The sequence below is a fragment of the Salmo salar genome, chromosome ssa15 (assembly GCF_905237065.1).
Source record: "Salmo salar chromosome ssa15, Ssal_v3.1, whole genome shotgun sequence".
Taxonomy (NCBI): domain Eukaryota; kingdom Metazoa; phylum Chordata; class Actinopteri; order Salmoniformes; family Salmonidae; genus Salmo; species Salmo salar.
In genome coordinates, this window is record NC_059456.1 from 70,678,254 (window position 1) to 70,695,803 (window position 17,550).

The 17,550-nt window shown below is 42.2% G+C and overlaps 1 protein-coding gene across 2 annotated transcripts in view; it reads right to left on the minus strand.

Moving 5' to 3' along the window:
* The window catches only part of arhgef16 (Rho guanine nucleotide exchange factor (GEF) 16), a 34,177-nt gene extending 20,299 nt beyond the window's left edge, over positions 1-13,878 (minus strand). The window contains exons 1-5 of one of the 2 annotated variants that reach the window (XM_014146177.2): positions 13,675-13,878; positions 7,806-8,472; positions 6,899-6,950; positions 5,308-5,465; positions 3,053-3,109 (exon numbers count right to left, since the gene is read on the minus strand). In XM_014146177.2, coding sequence (XP_014001652.1) covers positions 3,053-3,109; positions 5,308-5,465; positions 6,899-6,950; positions 7,806-8,387 — 849 coding nt within the window. In that variant the 5' untranslated portion in view covers positions 8,388-8,472; positions 13,675-13,878. Of the gene's footprint in view, positions 1-3,052; positions 3,110-5,307; positions 5,466-6,898; positions 6,951-7,805; positions 8,473-13,532 lie in introns of both variants that reach the window. The other variant, XM_014146178.2, reaches the window with a different exon arrangement.
* Between the last annotated feature and the right edge of the window lie 3,672 nt (positions 13,879-17,550).

A 17,550-nucleotide genomic window follows, 5' to 3' on the forward strand; every position in this document is an offset into this window, starting at 1 on the left:
TAAAAGTACTATAGGCCTACTGTTTTGATAAGTGTTTAATGTGATTTTCAAATGCATTTACATTGATGTCAGAGAGGTTAGAGGGACAATAGAGCCCTGAGCACCAGGTCATTAGGACTTGGCGGTCATTAACAAGTTGGGTACTACCAAAGCATGTCCAAAGTGCATAAAATGAGATTGTTGAATCATGCAGTCACATGGAATTTTACTGCGGTCATGACTCATTACTGCCAGTGTGGCAGTAATATGGTCACCACAGCCCGTGTTACAGTTCATATAAAGGAAAATAAGTCAATTGAAAAAAATTCATTAAGCCCTAATATATGGATTTCATATGACTGGATACAGATATTCATCTGTTGGGTCACAGATATCATTATTTTAAAAAAAAGGTAGGGGTGTGGATCAGAAAACCAGTCAGTATCTGGTGTGACCACCATTTGCCTCATGCAGCTCAACATCTCCTTTGCATACAGTTGATCAGGCTGTTGATTGAAGAGTGAGACAACATTCCACAATGGCTGTGCGAAGTTGCTGGATATTGGCGCGAACTGGAACACGCAGTCATACACGTAGATCCAGAGCATCCCAAACATGCTCAATGAGTGACATGTCTGGTGAGTATACAGGCCATGGAAGAACTGGGACATTTTCAGCTTCCAGGAATTGTGTCAAGATCCTTGGGACCGTGCATCATCATGCTGAAACATGAGGTGATTGCGGCGGATGAATGGCATGACAATGGGCCTCAGGATCTCGTCACGGTATGTCTGTGCATTCAAATTGCCATCGATGAAATGCAATAGTGTTAGTTGTCCGCAGCTGACACCTGCCCATATCATAACCCCACCATAGGGTACTTTGTTCACAACATCGACTTTGGCAAACCGCTCGCCAACACTACGCCATACATGCCGTCTGCCATCTGACCAGTACAGTTGAAACAGGGATTCATTCGTGAAGAGCACACTTCTCCAGCGTGCCAGTGGCCATCAAAGGTGAGCATTTGCCCACTGAAGTCAGTTACGACACCAAACTGCAGTCAGGTCAAGACCTTGGCGAGGACGACGAGCACGCAGATGAGCTTCCCTGAGACGCTTTCGGAGTTTGTGCAAACCCCCAGTTTCATCAGCTGTCTGGGTAGCTGGTCTCAGACAATCTCGCAGGTGAAGAAGCCGGATGTAGAAGTCCTGGACTGGCGTGGTTACACATGGTCTGCAGTTGTGAGGCCGGTTGGATGTACTGCCAAAGTCTCTAAAATGACGTTGGAGGCAGCTTATTGTGGAGAAATGAAATTCGCTGGCAACAGCGCTGGTGGCATGCCAATTGCACACTCCCTCAACTTGAGGCATCTATGGCATGGTGTTGTGACACAAAACCGCACATTTTAGAGTGACCTTTTGTCCCCCGCACAAGGTGCACCTGTGTAATGATCATGCTGTTTAATCAGCTTGATTTGCCACATGGATTATCTTGGCAAATGAGAAAATGCTCACTAACAGGGATGTAACCAAATCTGTGCACAAAATGAGAGAAATAAGCTTTGTGTATATGGAAAATTTCTGGGATTTTTTTTATTTCAGCTCATGAAACATGGGACCAACACTTTACATGTTGCGTTTATATTTTTGTTTAGTGTCTTTACAAAGTGGTATACATAAAGTTGTATACCGTAAATTCCGGACTATAAGCCACAACTTTTTTCCCACGCTTTGAACATCGCGGCTTAAACAATTACGCGGCTAATATATGGATTTTTCCCGCTTTCAACATTTTTTTTCTTTCAAAAAAAACTGGCGGCATGAAGCTTTTATTAGACCAATGAAATTGCCGAACGGGTTAAGGTCAAACAACTTTTTGGTTTGGATTAAATCGAGCGCTCTCAAACTTCCCATCATTCTGATTACGGTAGTCATTTTGTCACCATCATGGCAAAGACACGGAGAAATGCATATGATGCAGCTTTCAAGTTGAAGGCGATTGATCTGGCTGTTGGAAAAGGAAATAGAGCTGCTGCACGGGAGCTTGGTCTTAATGAGTCGATGATAAGACGTTGGAAACAGCAGCGTAAGGAATTGACTCAGTGCAAAAAGACAACTAAAGCGTACTGCTAATTTTTTGTTAAAAGCCGTGTTTCGTTAAAGCCTGTGTAAAGTTCATTTGTTTCAATGTACCGGTAGGCACCTGCGGCTTATAGACATGTGCGGCTTATTTATGTTCAAAATAACACTTTTTTTTTTTAATTCAGTGGGTGCGGCTAATATTCAGGTGCGCTTAATAGTTCGGAAATTACGGTACATATACAAAGGTCTGAACAGATCAGCATTCAAAAGATACAACTGGACACATACGGCTAACGACTATATTAGCAAACAGCAGCAATGATAGAGAATGTAGCGTCGCCACTTCGTTTGTTTCAGTCGCAGACATCCCTAGAGTTAACTATTATAGTAAAATAACCTTACAAGATGTGTAAAGGATTAAATGAGAATATTGTGAATGGGATGCAAAGACCACTTGTTTGGAAACCAAGAAGGTCGCTGAAAGAACTTTATTTTAATGATGTCTACTATGTGTTCCAAACTTGTGTAACATTTTGTTCCCATACGTCTTTTACCATTTTGAATGGACTATGTCCATCCTTTGGAAGCAACAACCATTAATGTACAGGCATGGCTCCTTTGTGTATGGTTGTTGCTTCCAAAGGACACTAATGCAATAAAATATATGGATTAATAGTTAAGCTAGCTATAGCTTTACGTATTCGCCTTACAGAAGATTAATCACTGATAAATCTAGTTTGAAACTCAGCTAGCTGCTTCTAAGACTTTTGAGAAGGGTGATCGTGCTATTGACATTACAGGGTTAGCCAGTAGGAGTGGAGGGACTAAGGCAGCCAACAAATGGAGGGAGTGGCTGCATTTAGCACACAGAGAGTACCGGGTGGACTTTGATATTTAAACAATAGTGTGTTCTGACTACCAATAAAAGAGTCCCAGAGCAGGCACTCTCAAAGACCCTGCTGTAAATTCAAAAACACAGAGTCCCTTACCTCCTGTCGCTTCCGCTCCTCAGCAGAGATCATCTGAAGAATGTCATTATCCTTCACCTGAGGCATAGAGGAAGATGTTTACAGCAAAATGATTAGTACATAAACTGGCTGTCATTACATCATACAGTCAGGTACATAAATATTTGGACATTTAAAACAATAACTTGGTCACTGTCCACCACAGCATATTGGAGTTGAAATTAAATAATGAATATGAGCTGAAAGTGCAGACTTTTACATCCAAATCGGGTGAATGGTGTAGGAATTAGAGCACTATTTATATGTGGTCCCCCCCCCTTTAAGGGACCAAAAGTAATTGGACAATTGCTTACTCAGTTGTTCCATGGCCAGGTGTGTTTTATTCCCTCATTCATTCACTTACAAGTAAGCAGACAAAAGGTCAAGAGTTGATTAAGTGTGGCATTTGCATTTGGAATCTGTTGCTGTTAACCCTCGATACAAAATCCAAAGAGCTGTCACTGCCAGTGAAGCAAGCCCTCATTAGGCTGAAAAGAATCTAAACACACATCAGCGAGATAGCAAAAGCATTAGGTGTGGCCAAATCAACTATTTGGTACATTCTTAAAAAGAACGAACGCACTGGTGAACGCAGGAACACCAAAAAGACCACGGAAAACTGTGGTGGATGACAGAAGAATTCTTTCCCTGGTGAAGAAAACCCCTTTCACAACAGTTGGCCAGATCAACAACACCCTCCAGAGGTAGGCGTATCTATGTCAAAGTCAACAATCAAGAGAAGACTTCACAAAAGTAAATACAGAGGGTTTACCACAAGATGTAAACCATTGGGAAGCGTCAAACATGAAGACCAGATTAGTTTGCCAAAAAACATTTAAAAAAAGCCTGTACAGTTCCGGAACATCCCATGGATAGACGAGACAAAGATCAACTTGTACCAGAATGATGGGAAGAGAAGGGAAGGAACCGCTCATGATCCAAAGTATACCACCTAATCTGTGAAGCATGGTGGAGGTAGTGTTACGGCGTGGGATTGTATGGCTGACACTGGAACTGGTTCCCTTGTATTTACTTATTGATGATGTGACTGCTGACAAAAGCAGCATGATGAATTCTGAAGTGTTTATGGCTATATTATCTGCTCAGATTCAGCCAAATGCTTCAAAACTCATTGGACGGCGCTTTACAGTGCAGATGGACAATGACCCGAAGCGTACTGCGAAAGCAACCCAATACTTTAAGGCAAAGAAGTGGAATGTTCTGCAATGGCCAAGTCAATCACCTGAATCCAATTGAGCATGCATTTCACTTGCTGAAGGCAAAACACCAAGAGCAAGAAGGAATTGAAGACAGCTGCACTAAAAGGCCTGGCAGAGCATCACCAGGGAAGAAACCCAGCAACTGGTGATGTTATGGGTTCCAGACTTCAGGCAGTCATTGACTGCAAAGGATTATGTTAGTTTGTCCAATTACTTTTGAGCCTCTAAAATTGGGGGGGGCGCTATGTACAAAAATGGTTGTAATTCCTACACGGTTCAGACAATAATTGACAAAGATGAAAGTCTACATTTAAAGCACATCTTGATTGTTTCCCTTCAAATCCATTGTGTTTGTGTACAGAGCCAAAATTATGCAAATTGTCACTGTCCTAATACTGTATGACAGAGCACTCAGTCAGAAAATGTTATCCATATGGGAATGCAATTGCACTGAAAATGTTGTAAAATCCAGAGTTAGAGTTTGGATGGAAATGAGCCTCTATTAATGAAATGGCCAATACTGTCAGGCGAGTTTATTTATGAATGAATTCAAAACAATGGTTCAAATAGAATTAAACACCACCTTTTAATTTAAAACAGTATATTTGTCTTTATGGAACTAGGCAAGTAAAAAGTTAAGTGGAAAATGATAAGTTCTGTTCCTAAAATCTTTAATTTGAAGTCTGAGTGATATATGGTGACTAAGGTGAATTGAAGAATGCAAGTTATTTTAAGATGTTTTTAAGCCACAGTTTCATACACGCAGTCAATGCATTGTTTACTTCACAAGGCTTTCTGTAGCACTTGAATTAAAATTCTAAGACGGCCACAAAACAATTAAGATTGGGTTCAAATTTCAGAAACCCATCCCTTTTACTGCCTTCTTTAAAGCGTATGATCAACACCGAAGTTCGGTGTTGATGCACAGTCACATCTGCTGACAGGGTTCAGACCCCACATCTGTGCCCCTACCAGTCCCCGCTGGCCTGGAAGACCCCTCTGTTCCTCCCTGCTTACCTGTTGTAGCGAGCTCCAGGTGACCTGCGCTGGCCTGTAGCTCTTTACCACGATGGCCTGGTCCTCCCCGGGTGGCTCCACGTGGACAAAGTCGTCATCATCCGTAATAGTGGTGGGCTGCAGCCCCCGCTCCCTGATCTCCTGGTACAGCCGAGGATCTACGGGCAAGAGAAAGGAATAACTTTATTGTTCCATGCAATGTTGAAATGTCTTTTGTAGTTATGTGATACTGACATGGAAAATGTTGAAATGTTTGAAGAACTTCAAGTCCTCACTTCACTGTCATTAAGAACACTTCATTTGACACATTCAGCAGGTTACATGCACACAATAATTGTGGATAGTCAGATTAATACTATTTTTTTTTACATTTACATGCTTTGCAAGAAGAATAATTTCTCCTAACAAGCCTGTATACAGCACGTCTGAAATCAGGCTACTGATGGGCCTTTTGATACATGCAAAACATTGGCTTTCTACCACACTGACCATGTTATTTTTGCAAAGCCTATTTGATTTGGAGTTGAGACATAGTTCTCACAGAAATTTTAAGATGCATATACTTTTTCCGCACTCACTTTACTTGCGCACAAGAGCGAGGCTTGCACTCCAGGTGCTGGCATGTGCATAGATCAAATATACAGCTGATTAAGCGTTCCAGTGCCATGTCCTAATAATTCAGAAGATTGCTCAGAAAACCAGTTGCTTTAAAAATCGGCATACGTTAAGGTCATAAAGTTAACGTGATTAAGCAGATCAAGGTGCTTACATGACTAATACCATACTCCGCCTTCTGCCATAATCAGTTTAATATCGAATGATTTATTGTGCATGTTAAGGTACTTCATGAGAAATATCCAGTATCTCTAGGCGCAACAGTTACGATTTGTCGGGTTGAATATTTTCTTAGCTATAAAATAACCGTTTAAAACATGTTTTTATCCAGGGTTTCCCCATTTTCTGCCTGTGGGCCGCCATTGTAGAACATGCAGGCACACGAGTATCTCCCACTTCTACAGGCAGAAAATGGGAGACCCTGGATAAAAACGAGTTTTAAATGCTTATTTGATAGTGAAGGACACATTCAACCCGACGAATCATAATTATTGTTCCTAGAAATACTGGATATGCCTCTAACGTTCTTTTGGTGAAACCGAGTAGTTTAGATTTGGTTGATCAAGGACGCCAGGCTACGGAAGCTTCCACAACGAGCCATCTGTCTGTAAACAATGGCTCGTTGCAGGACGAAGCCACATGCTAACCAGGAATGACGGTCAACCAATTCGATTTGAACTTCAAGAAGTGAATTAAAAATAAATGACAGAAATCTTCACTCGAAAGAAATAATGCGCAATTATAGATTCATGAACTGGATTTTGATTAATCCCCTGACTTTCCCATATTTAAAAATGTATTGAACAAGCAAGATGCTAACTGTTTTGTCATTTGATCTTTTCCTGTCATCTGCTAGGCTGGGTGCCAGTCTGTTTCTGCTCTTTTGCAAACTTATGCAGAAATACACTGGCATGACTAGTCATCTGTATCTCTAGGGGCAAAGCCCTGTCAGCCGGGAGGAGTGACACATAAGTACCGTCTTTGAATGAGCCCCCGTGCCTCTGGTTCCTCTTTCTCCCCAAGGTTCTCTAGAAAGGAGATGGTGGAAACATAAGTTAATCATAGAACAGGCATCATCAACTAGATTCAGCCACAGGATGATTTTTCTTGAGCGGATGGTCAGGGGGCCGGAACATAATTACAAATCATTTGTAGACTGCATAAAGCCCAAACATATATAATATTTGGCTAAGACAATTTCAAACCGTGCTTACATTGGTATACGATCACATACTGTATAGCTCACAATTATGTGTGGGAATACTGTGAAACATATTTCAAAAATTAAAAATCACTGAGCTGATTTGCTGGTGTTCTTAGTCTTGTCCCCCCCGCCAAAAAATAAAATAAAACTCGCCCCGGGACAAATTTGGCCCACGTGCCACCAGTTGGGGAACATTGTCACAGAGGAATGAATGTGGGAGAGGGCCTCCACAGAAGGACATGGAGCCCTCAATTTTGTCAGTATGTTTTGCTCCATGTTAAAACCATAGTGCAAGACTTCCTCAACTGACAACACTAACAGATTATGCATGGAAAGCTGTCCTGGAAATTTGACCTCATTCTAACTAAAGAGATTACCTCTAACTTAGGGACTTATCACCAGCACTTTGGCACTGATGACTCAAGACAGCTATGTTTCTGAATAGACACACTGAGGAGTGAGGTGTCCAATACAACTATCCCTTCCAGAACCACAGAACTGTTCTACCACAGGTTCAGTGATTGGCTAATGTCAACAGACCTTGTCTCCCAGGTGTAAAGCAAACATGTTCAATCATAAACATAAAGTGCCTGTGGAGCTCCAGGAACAGGGTTGCCTACCCCTAGGGGATAGCAGGGGGCTGGAGGTGAAATTCAGCCAGCGACTCGCTCACACTTGCCTTGCGTCTGGGAAGGTGCGCCGGCCCTGGGCTGGAGGCTCTGCTGTCCTCCTTTACAGGCATGAGCGTGTTTGCGCCCCCATTGTTCACAGCCATGGCGCCTATGTCGAGGCTGGTCACCGCCACCCGGTACGACTGGTTCCTGCGGTTCCTCCTCAATGACAAGCCATCCCCATCCCCGTCGCTGTTGTAGTCCTCCCAGGACACATCAGGCTCCATGGCGGAGTGACGGCTCCTGGAGGAGGAGGTGGTGGAGTTGGCCTCCAGACCCAAGGGGAAGGTGACCACGGTGGTGTGGTGGCGGGGCTTACTGGGCCGACTGTTCACCGCCAGACTCTTGGGGATGAGCTGCTGGGTGCCCAGCTTCCGCGCCGCCGCGCTCTCAGTGCTCAGGACCACCGGCGTCCGCCCCATAGAGCATTCGGCCAATGACGGCTCGGCCTGGGACGTGGGCGAGCCCTGCGGTTGGCCGTGGTGGTTGTCCAGCGAGTCACAGTCCAGCTGCAGGTCAGAAGAGAAGCGTTGCTCCAGCAGGAGGGAAGTGTGGTCGCCCATGGAGCCGTCTGATTGTCTGTTGGACATTCCTGGTCTGTGGTCCCGTTGGTTCAACGTCTGCCTGTGAGCTTGGTTACCTCTGCAGCATCAGGCTACCATAGCAGCATAGAGACTGTTGGGACAAAAACAGGATGTCAACTGGAACCAGGTAGGGGATTTCAGTTTTGCAATTGACTGCAACTATAAAAATAAACATTTGTTTCACTATGGCATTAATGTTTCAAAGATTAAACTCCATGGAATGTGGTAATTATGGGTGGAAATAGATAGAGGCTTTGAATGTGAATGTCCTGCTTTCATTTTCTGCTCAAATGCCAGACAACTAGCCAACCGATGTTCCCTGGTTACCCAAACCCTTTGCACCGGCCAAACGCTGTGCCACTCCCACGGACATTGGTTCCTTGCAATGAGTCTGGATCTGATTAGGGTCCTTGCAATTCAGGATCCTTGGGACATCCCTACCACATTGAAAGTTTAAAAGTGTACACTGAACAAAAGTATAAAACATCTTTGCAATTGTTGCATATTGCAAAGGCTTTACCGAGTTTGAACAGTGCATTCGGAAAGTAGTCTGACTTTTCACTTTGTTACATTACAGCCTTATTCTAAAAATATTTTTTAATTCCCCTCAAACTACACACAATACCCCATAATGACAAAGCAAAAACAGGTTTAGAAAGGTTTGCAAATTCAGACCCTTTATTCAGTACTTTGTTGAAGTACCTTTGGCAGCAATTACAGCCTCGAGTCTTCTTGGGTATGACACTACAAGCTTGGCACACCTGTATTTGGAGAGTTTCTCCCATTCTTCTTTGCAGATACTCATGCTCTGTCAGGTTGGATGGGGAGCGTTGCTGCACAGCCATTATCAGGTCTCTCCAGAGATGTTCAATTGGGTTCAAGTCCAGGCTCTGGCTGGGCCACTCAATGACATTAAGAAACTTGTCCCGAAGCCACTCCCGCGCTGTCTTGGCTGTGAGCTTTGGGTCATTGTCCTGTCGGAAGGTGAACTTTGCCCAAGTCTGAGGGCCTGAGCGCTCTGGAGCATGTTTTCATCAAGGATCTCTGTACTCGATCCTGACTAGCCTCCTAGTACCTGCTGCTGAAAAACATCACCACAGCATGATGCTGCCACCACCATGCTTCACCGTGGGAATGGTGCCAGGTTTCCTCCAGACGTGATGCTTGGCATTCAAGCCAAAGAGTTCAATCTTGGTTTCATCAGACCAGAGAATCGTGTTTCTCATGGTCAGAGTTCTTCAGGTGCCTTTTCGCAAACTCAAAGCGGGCTGTCATGTACCTTTTACTGAGGAGTGGCTTCCGTCTGGTCACTACCATAAAGGCCGGATTGGTAGAGTGCTGCAGAGATGGGAGAATCTTCCAGAAGGACCACCCATCTCCACAGAGGAACTCTGGAGCTCTGTCATAGTGACCATCGGGTTCTTAGTCACCTCCCTGACCAAGGCCCTTTTCACCTGATTGCTCAGTTTGGCCAGCTCTAGGAAGAGTCTTGGTGGTTCCAAACTACTTCCATTTAAGAATGTTGGAGGCTACTGTTCTTAGGGACCTTCAATGCTGCAGAAATATTTTGGTACCTTTCCCAGATCTGTGCCTTGGCACAATCCTGTCTCTGAGCTCTACAGACAATTCCTTCAACCTCATGGCTTGGTTTTGGCTCTGACATGCACTGTCAACTGTGGAACCTTATATAGACAGTGGTGTGCCTTTCAAAATCCTGTCCAATCATTTGAATTTACCACAGGTGGACTCCAATCAAGTTGTGGAAACATCTCAAAGATGATCAATGGAAACAGGATGCACCTGAGCTCAACTTTGAGTCTCATAGCAAAGGACCTGAATAGTTACGTAAATAAAGGTATGTTTAAGAAATGTGCAAAAAAAAAAAAAAAAACCTGTTTTTGCTTTGTCATTATGGTGTATGGATGAGGGGGAAAAAATAATTTAATCAATTTTAGAATAAGGCTATAACGTAACAAAATGTGGAAAAATCGAAGGGGTCTGAATACTTCCGAATGCACTGTACCTTAAGGTAGGGCCGTGGATCAGAAAATCAGTCAGTATCTGGTGTGACTTCCATTTTACTCATGCAGCGCGAAACATCTTTCGCATAGAGTTGATTAGGCTGTTGATTGTGACCTGTGGAATGTTGTCCCACTCCTCTTCAATGGCTGTGTGAAGTTTCTGGATATTGGCCGGAACTGGAACACGCTATCGTACACGTCGATCCAGAGCATCACAAACATGCTCAATGGGTGAGATGTCTGGTGAGTATGCAGGAACTGGGACATTTTCAGCTTCCAGGAATTGTGTCCAGATCCTTGCGTCATGGGGCTGTGCGATGAATGTCACGACAATGGGCCTCAGGATCTTGTTGCGGTATCTCTGTGCTTTCAAATTGCCATAACTCTACCATGCGGCATTCTGTTGACATCAGCAAACCATCTCCCATACACGCTGTCTGCAATCTGCCCGGTACAGTTGAAACCAGGATTCATCCATGAAGAGCACACTTCTCCAGCATGCAAGTGGCAATCGATGGTGAGCATTTGCCCACTGAAATCAGTCACGACACCGAACTGCAGTCAGGTCAAGACTGATGAGGACGACAAGCAGTTTGACAGTTTGTGCAGAAAATGTTCAGTTGTGCAAACCCTCAGATGATCCCTCACAACTGCATATTTTATTGGCCTTTTATTGTCCCCAGCACAAGCTGCACCTGTGTAATGATCATGCTGTTTAATCAGCTTCTTGATATGCCACACCTATCAGGTGGATGGATTATCTTGGAAAAGGAGAAACACTCACTAACAGATGTAAACAAATTTGTGCACAAAATGTGAGAGAAATAAGCTTTGAGGGTATAGAAAATGTATATATTTTGTTCAGCCTAAAATGGTTACACAAGGGTTAACATTGGGGTTGGGTAAGGGTTAAAGTTAGGGTAGGCATGTCCCAAGGATCCCAGATAGCGCTACCCAGCCGAGCGCTACCCATCAGAGTACCTCCCCAACGATTTCTATAAAACACATTCTAACCGTTCTGATTGGTCCCAGAAACCAGTATGTTGGGTCAGAGCCAGAACACATGGGTACAGCAGTGTTTGGAAAATGTGTCATTGGCTTGATACTCTGATTGGATATACATTCATTTGTTTTCTACAACACCTGTTTTTTTTGGAGCAACCAATGATGGCAACATAGCCACGGGAAGCAGTTTGGGAATGGGGGTGCAGTGATTTGGGGGGAGGGGATGCCGAAAATTGCCTGCATTGAAGACGTCTATGTCGGTCCACTAATACAGGACTACTAAAAGGCCCAGTGCAGTACTTTTGTGCTTTTTTTTTTTAAATACTAAATGTAGTCTGATAATTATCTGTACAAAACAGTTCATCTGAAAACACTTGAATATAAAAAATAATGTTTTACAGTTTGACACTTTGCAAATCCAATTTATTTCTATGTCAAAACTGATGGTCTATTCAGTCCTTTTCCATGTTAGTAGACCCTCTTATCCAGAGCAACTTACAATAGTGAGTGCATACATTTGCATACTGGTCCCCCATGGGAATCAAACCCACAACCCTAGCATTGCAAGCACCATGCTCTCTCTACCAACTGAGCTACAGCATCACAAACCACTTGTCTCATTGTACTCAATTACTGTATTATGGAGAGTTTTTTTTCATGGCAATGGAAAGTCTACAGGTACAAACCTAGATGACCAGTCTATGTACAATACAGTAATGTACATTTACATTAAGTGGTTTGTAAGGATGGTAAATTAATACCACACAAAAATAATTTTTGTATGTTATTTGATCAAGAATAATATTGAATTTGAGATCCTATTGGCCCGTCCTAGCATGCATCTGCATATTTCCGTCAGGGAACGCCTACTGTGTAAAGTGCATGTGTGCAATAACTCAATTCGCCTTTGCATTCCTTCTAAACATTGCGATTTTGTAAAACTCTGGAAATGGGTAAAGTCTACAAAAAGTAGTCCACTCTGTCCAAAGCAGATTTTAGTTTTGGGAACAGAAAATTGCACGGAGATCAAATGTTTCATTGTTTGCAGAATGTCGGCCAAAATGAATCTCCTTCCACCTTCTCCCACTACCGGCCACTGGGGTTCCTCACTACCATATTTGGCAGTGAGTGGAAACGCCAAGCGGATGCTTCACATTTATGTCATTGTTCTATCGCTCTGCCATTTCCTGGTTGCTAAAACGCCAATAGTTCGCCTAATTTCAGTTTATGTGACAAAATAAAACTAGCATAGCGTAGAGAATTATTGTACCATCTAAACTGCTGTGAATTATATTTTCAGCTGTTTGAAACCGAAAGTAAAAAAGAAGCAAAAACAAAAACGTAAGAATGGTAAGCATAGAAATTGGACAGAACGGATCTACCGATTCTTAGACTTGCTTTCAAGTGAAATGGTATATCTATAACTCCCATTTCTATGCGATTTTGGTCGGGTCGCCCAAAAAGTTACATATTGCAACTTTAACCGTGCTCGTTCCCAACAGAAAAACATGGCAATCAACCCATGACTCACCGCTCACGCCTACCCTCTACCTACATCCAACACAAATCTGTGAACTGACAACTGCATTTATAACATGTAATAAACCGAGTAGGCTACTTTACCGAGGCATGTATAGCCTTGAGGGAAAATGACTTGCACTGCAGCCAATCATCACCCGAACCTGTGTGTTTCATGTCTGCCTATCACACAGGTAGATTGTTTTACATTTACATTTTAGTCATTTAGCAGAAGCTCTTATCCAGAGCGACTTACAGTAGTGAATGCACACATTTCTTTCGTACTGGTCCCCCGTGGGAATCGAACCCACAAACCTGGCGTTGCAAACACCATGCTCTACCAACTGAGCCACACGGGACTGTGTAACTGTAGGTTTATAAATCATAATGACTATACACTTAAAAAAAAGTTATAATGCAAGTATGGTAAATACACTTAGTTTGCTGTAGGCTATGGATCTCAAATTGGTAGCTAGTCTATAATTTGCAAAGTCAACGTTGTAAGGACAAAATACGAATACGTGTATCGATGCAGTATTTGGAACAACCCCATTTATCACATTCGTGTTTTATGTTCATAATTTCAATAAAAGAATAGCCTACGCACGGTGGGTACACCTCCTGAAAACTTCACCGTTTATAAATGGACTAGAAAGGAATGTGAGCGTCGCACTCACACGGTCCACGGCCTCTATAGCTCTAAACTAAACGTAATTAAAAACTATTTATAAAATGTAGTACTACTGTACCTGTCCAACTCGAAAAAATTTGTCATCTTCCAAACAACTAAGTGTTATATGTCGTGCATGTGTCCAGCAGAACAGTCGCGGAATTTCTCCCCCCCCCCAAATAAAAAGCCTAAATTAACTCCCTTTCGTGAAGACTGCTTCTCCTTCTCTTCCTCCTCAGTTTGCATATATAACAGAGCCCATCAATCTGTGCATGCTACGTCACTACAGGTGTGTGAGGGCGCGTTCCTCTGCCCAGGCGTTGCTGAAACATACTAGATCTTACAATGCCTGGATAGGTATTTTACACCATATATGTTATAGCAATCTGTCAGTGGATGACACAGTCTATAACGTAACACGCAAACGTTGGTTGACGCTTGCAACGTCTGAGCAGGTGAACGCGACCTTAAATCTGCTGTCAAAACAGCGAGATTTTGACAATGTCCGAATATTTTCCGGAGAAGCATTGGTTAAATATGAAGCCATTGCGATGTAACTGAATTGATAGATTATCCCTTTCAAATTGAATTTCAGTGGATTCAGCGGATTAAATTGAGAGAAAAATAATTACAACATAATTTGAAGCTACAAATTTGCTTGTTTAGTCTACCATAAAATGACCCACCAATAAACCTACATAAACAAAAGAGCAATATGGTTTAGCCTGCCCTACAAGGGGCATTTCATTACATTTTCAAACTCAAATTCCACTTGAAATAGCAGTCTCTGTGCTAAAAGTAACATTGCATGACAACATTATTTATCCACCTGTTTTGAAGCTATCCATAATGTGTTTACAAATCTCTTATGGCAACCAAAACAATGGAGTAGATTCCCATTTTTGGTATTATGATGGGGCATTATAATACTGTAAATCACATTCTTATAACATAAATTGATATTTTCGTTAGTTGAAATGGCCAATGAACGACTGAAAATCGCACAGATGTATGTTTTGACTGACTAGTAGGCCTACAGACCCTTATATAACCCCTATGGTCCACCTGCTCTAGAGGCCAACTCCAAGATAAAGGTCTCCCCTGTTCTGGTGAAGAGTTTGCTATGACTGGAGTGCCATCTAGTGTGTTTACAGCTATATTACATGTGCAAGGCAGTGGTAGAGAATCAACTGAAAAATATCAAAGATTGCAGTAAATTGTAATTTATTTATTTAATTCCATTTGACAGTCTGAAAATATAGTTTTACATTAATGAAGCAATAATCTATGTAAGCAAGGCTGAGAACTGTAATATCATGCAATTTCGGAACAATGAAACAACAAGTATTGAGGGTTACTATATACAGTATTTATGTATAGAAAATCTTCTAATGGCAATGACGTTTACATAGTTTTAAATTTCAACATCAATATGGCATCCAATGAATTGAATATTTCCAAATGATTTCTCAACAAAGGACCATGCACTTCCTAATATATTATGTATGTAATGTATATGTTTGATACACCCAAAATATACAAAGTAAACCTACAGCACATTTTCTGACATTGAGGGGTTCCCATATATTTGTTATATACACACATTCAGAAAGACACATCTGGCACATTTCTGAGGTCCAACAACTCTAGCCACAACAACTACAGTGCACAGTCTACCAACCTAGAAAACCTACAATGTGTCTATGGTCATTTCTGAGAAAGATGATGCCCGAGTTACCTTTAGTTTGGTCCCCTGGCAAAAAAAAACACAATTTGCCTAAATTAAAAGCTGTAGGTGGATTGAAAATAATAATGTAGGTGAATAGGAAAACAATGAGAAAGAATAGAAAGCCAACATTTTCCTGTGATTCACATAATGGTATTATACACAGAGCAGCATAATTGAAGGAGTGTTTAATTTTAGCCGGAGAACACACAAAGAATAAGGGCATCCATGAGGACTTGTGTTTCTCAGACACACACAGAGGAGAGAGAGGGGGAGAGAAAGAAAGAGAGAACATTCTCCTCTAGTAAAGGGATCTGCTCATAAAATATTAACTTCCAAGGTTTACTGGGGCAAACCAGATATAGGTCACAGGACAGGAGTCACTGATGTATTTTGGGGACTTTTGCAACATTCAGTTTGCTGGTTAGACTTCTGTTACGATTGTGCCCCTAATATTTCCCAGATCACTTTAAAAAACATGTTTGCTTGTTGAACTCAGAGATTTGCTAAATAGTATTTTTTCAAAGTTGCATGGATATTTCTTGGCATGGTTGTGAAATGTGGTCTGGGGTGTTCAATTCTCTTGGATAACAAGAGACGTGCTTTTGTTTTGACAACACAGAAAATTATGACATCCATAAGACACAATATGCAAGACACAAACAATTCACCATGATCACAATAACTTAACATTTAATGACATTCATTGAAAAATAAAAAAGGGTTATATGCTCAATATATTAATTATTCATTTAAGATGATACGTTACTTAAATTACGTTTCCCAGAACTAGCAAAATTAAACCCATTTTAAAAATGTTTATGGTTGCAGTTAAAAACCATATGATATTCATGTCCACTGATAAAATGTAAAGGAGGGACCTCTATCAATTTCCCATCTGTTTCAATAATATCTCTGCAGTTCAGATGGGCTCGGTGAGAAACAGCATCATTACGTAGAATGGCCTGATTCCATGTCTTTGTGCATTAAATGCAGATTAGGATATACGCAGTATAGAAATGCCTGCTGTCATAGGAAAACAAATATTAAAGTCTTTAGCATCTATCGGAGTCCAAAACGTGTATGTGTACGCACAGCAGTGTTCTAGAATATTGGACCGTTGGCTTTCCTCCTTTTCAAATTCTCAGCACAGCTCAAGCAATTTCTCCAACTATCAACACATTCAAATGAATGGAGGACGTGTACGACGAGCCGCGTTGGTTGGGAATTATGGGGGAGGTGCGCATTCGGGCTGTGCGTCCCCCGCGGACGGTGGCCTCAGAGCCTCGTAGCTATGTCACAATGGGATGCCGGACTATTGCGTCGCTGCGTCATTGCACTCTGAATTACACTTTACTGGAGGTTATGTTCAACAAGCTGTTGCTTATTACGTTGACCATGACACTTTCCATCCTAAAAGCAAACGTACAGTAGCCTACAACAGTTTAGTTTAAGAGCTCAGTTATCAATGTAAGTAGTGGGTGTGGCAGATGCAGGGAAAACAGATTACATTTAGGAAAAATGGCTGGACATATAGCCATGACAGATGTAATCACCACAGTAAAAAACGACTTTTCCCACAATGCCCCACAAGAGAGACCAATATTGAGCAAGGTTGTGATAGTGTACGGTAATGTGTGGGAACTTCCTACAAAGTGTCATGTTAAACAACTTGACGTAAAGTAAGCTAGTGTATAAGATTCAAGACTTAGGGTCTTCATGGTAGTTGGGTTGGGGGGGTTGACAATGAAGGTGCAGAGGGTTGGACAGGGAGGTTGATGTGGGCGAGGACCTGGGGGTGCCATGGAGAAGGGCTGTCTACGGTTTCGCTATGTCTCCTTTCTTTAGGATGATCTGCCGTTGCCATGGCGCCAGTTTGCTCTCGTCGTAACCCAGGGTCCGTAGTCGCTCCTGCTCCGTCTTCTCCTCGCTCTCCTTCTCCTTCTTTGCTCGCTCCTCCTCTTTTCTGAGTGCACCAATGAGAGGGAAGGAGAATACAAGGTGTCAGAATGATTCAATGCTTGTGTACCATAACAAGTGACTGTCGCCGGTAACACTTCCTTTCACAGTCCTGTTTCAGCTGGTATTAAGAAACAACTGTCTGAGTCACACTATCGAGCCAAACCGAACCGTACTGTGATTGCTCTGATACTTTATTTTTACATTGTCCTTCCCAGCTCAGTTCCAGAAACTATGGTAGATGTGTAACAAGGCCAGCCCAGTACAGCT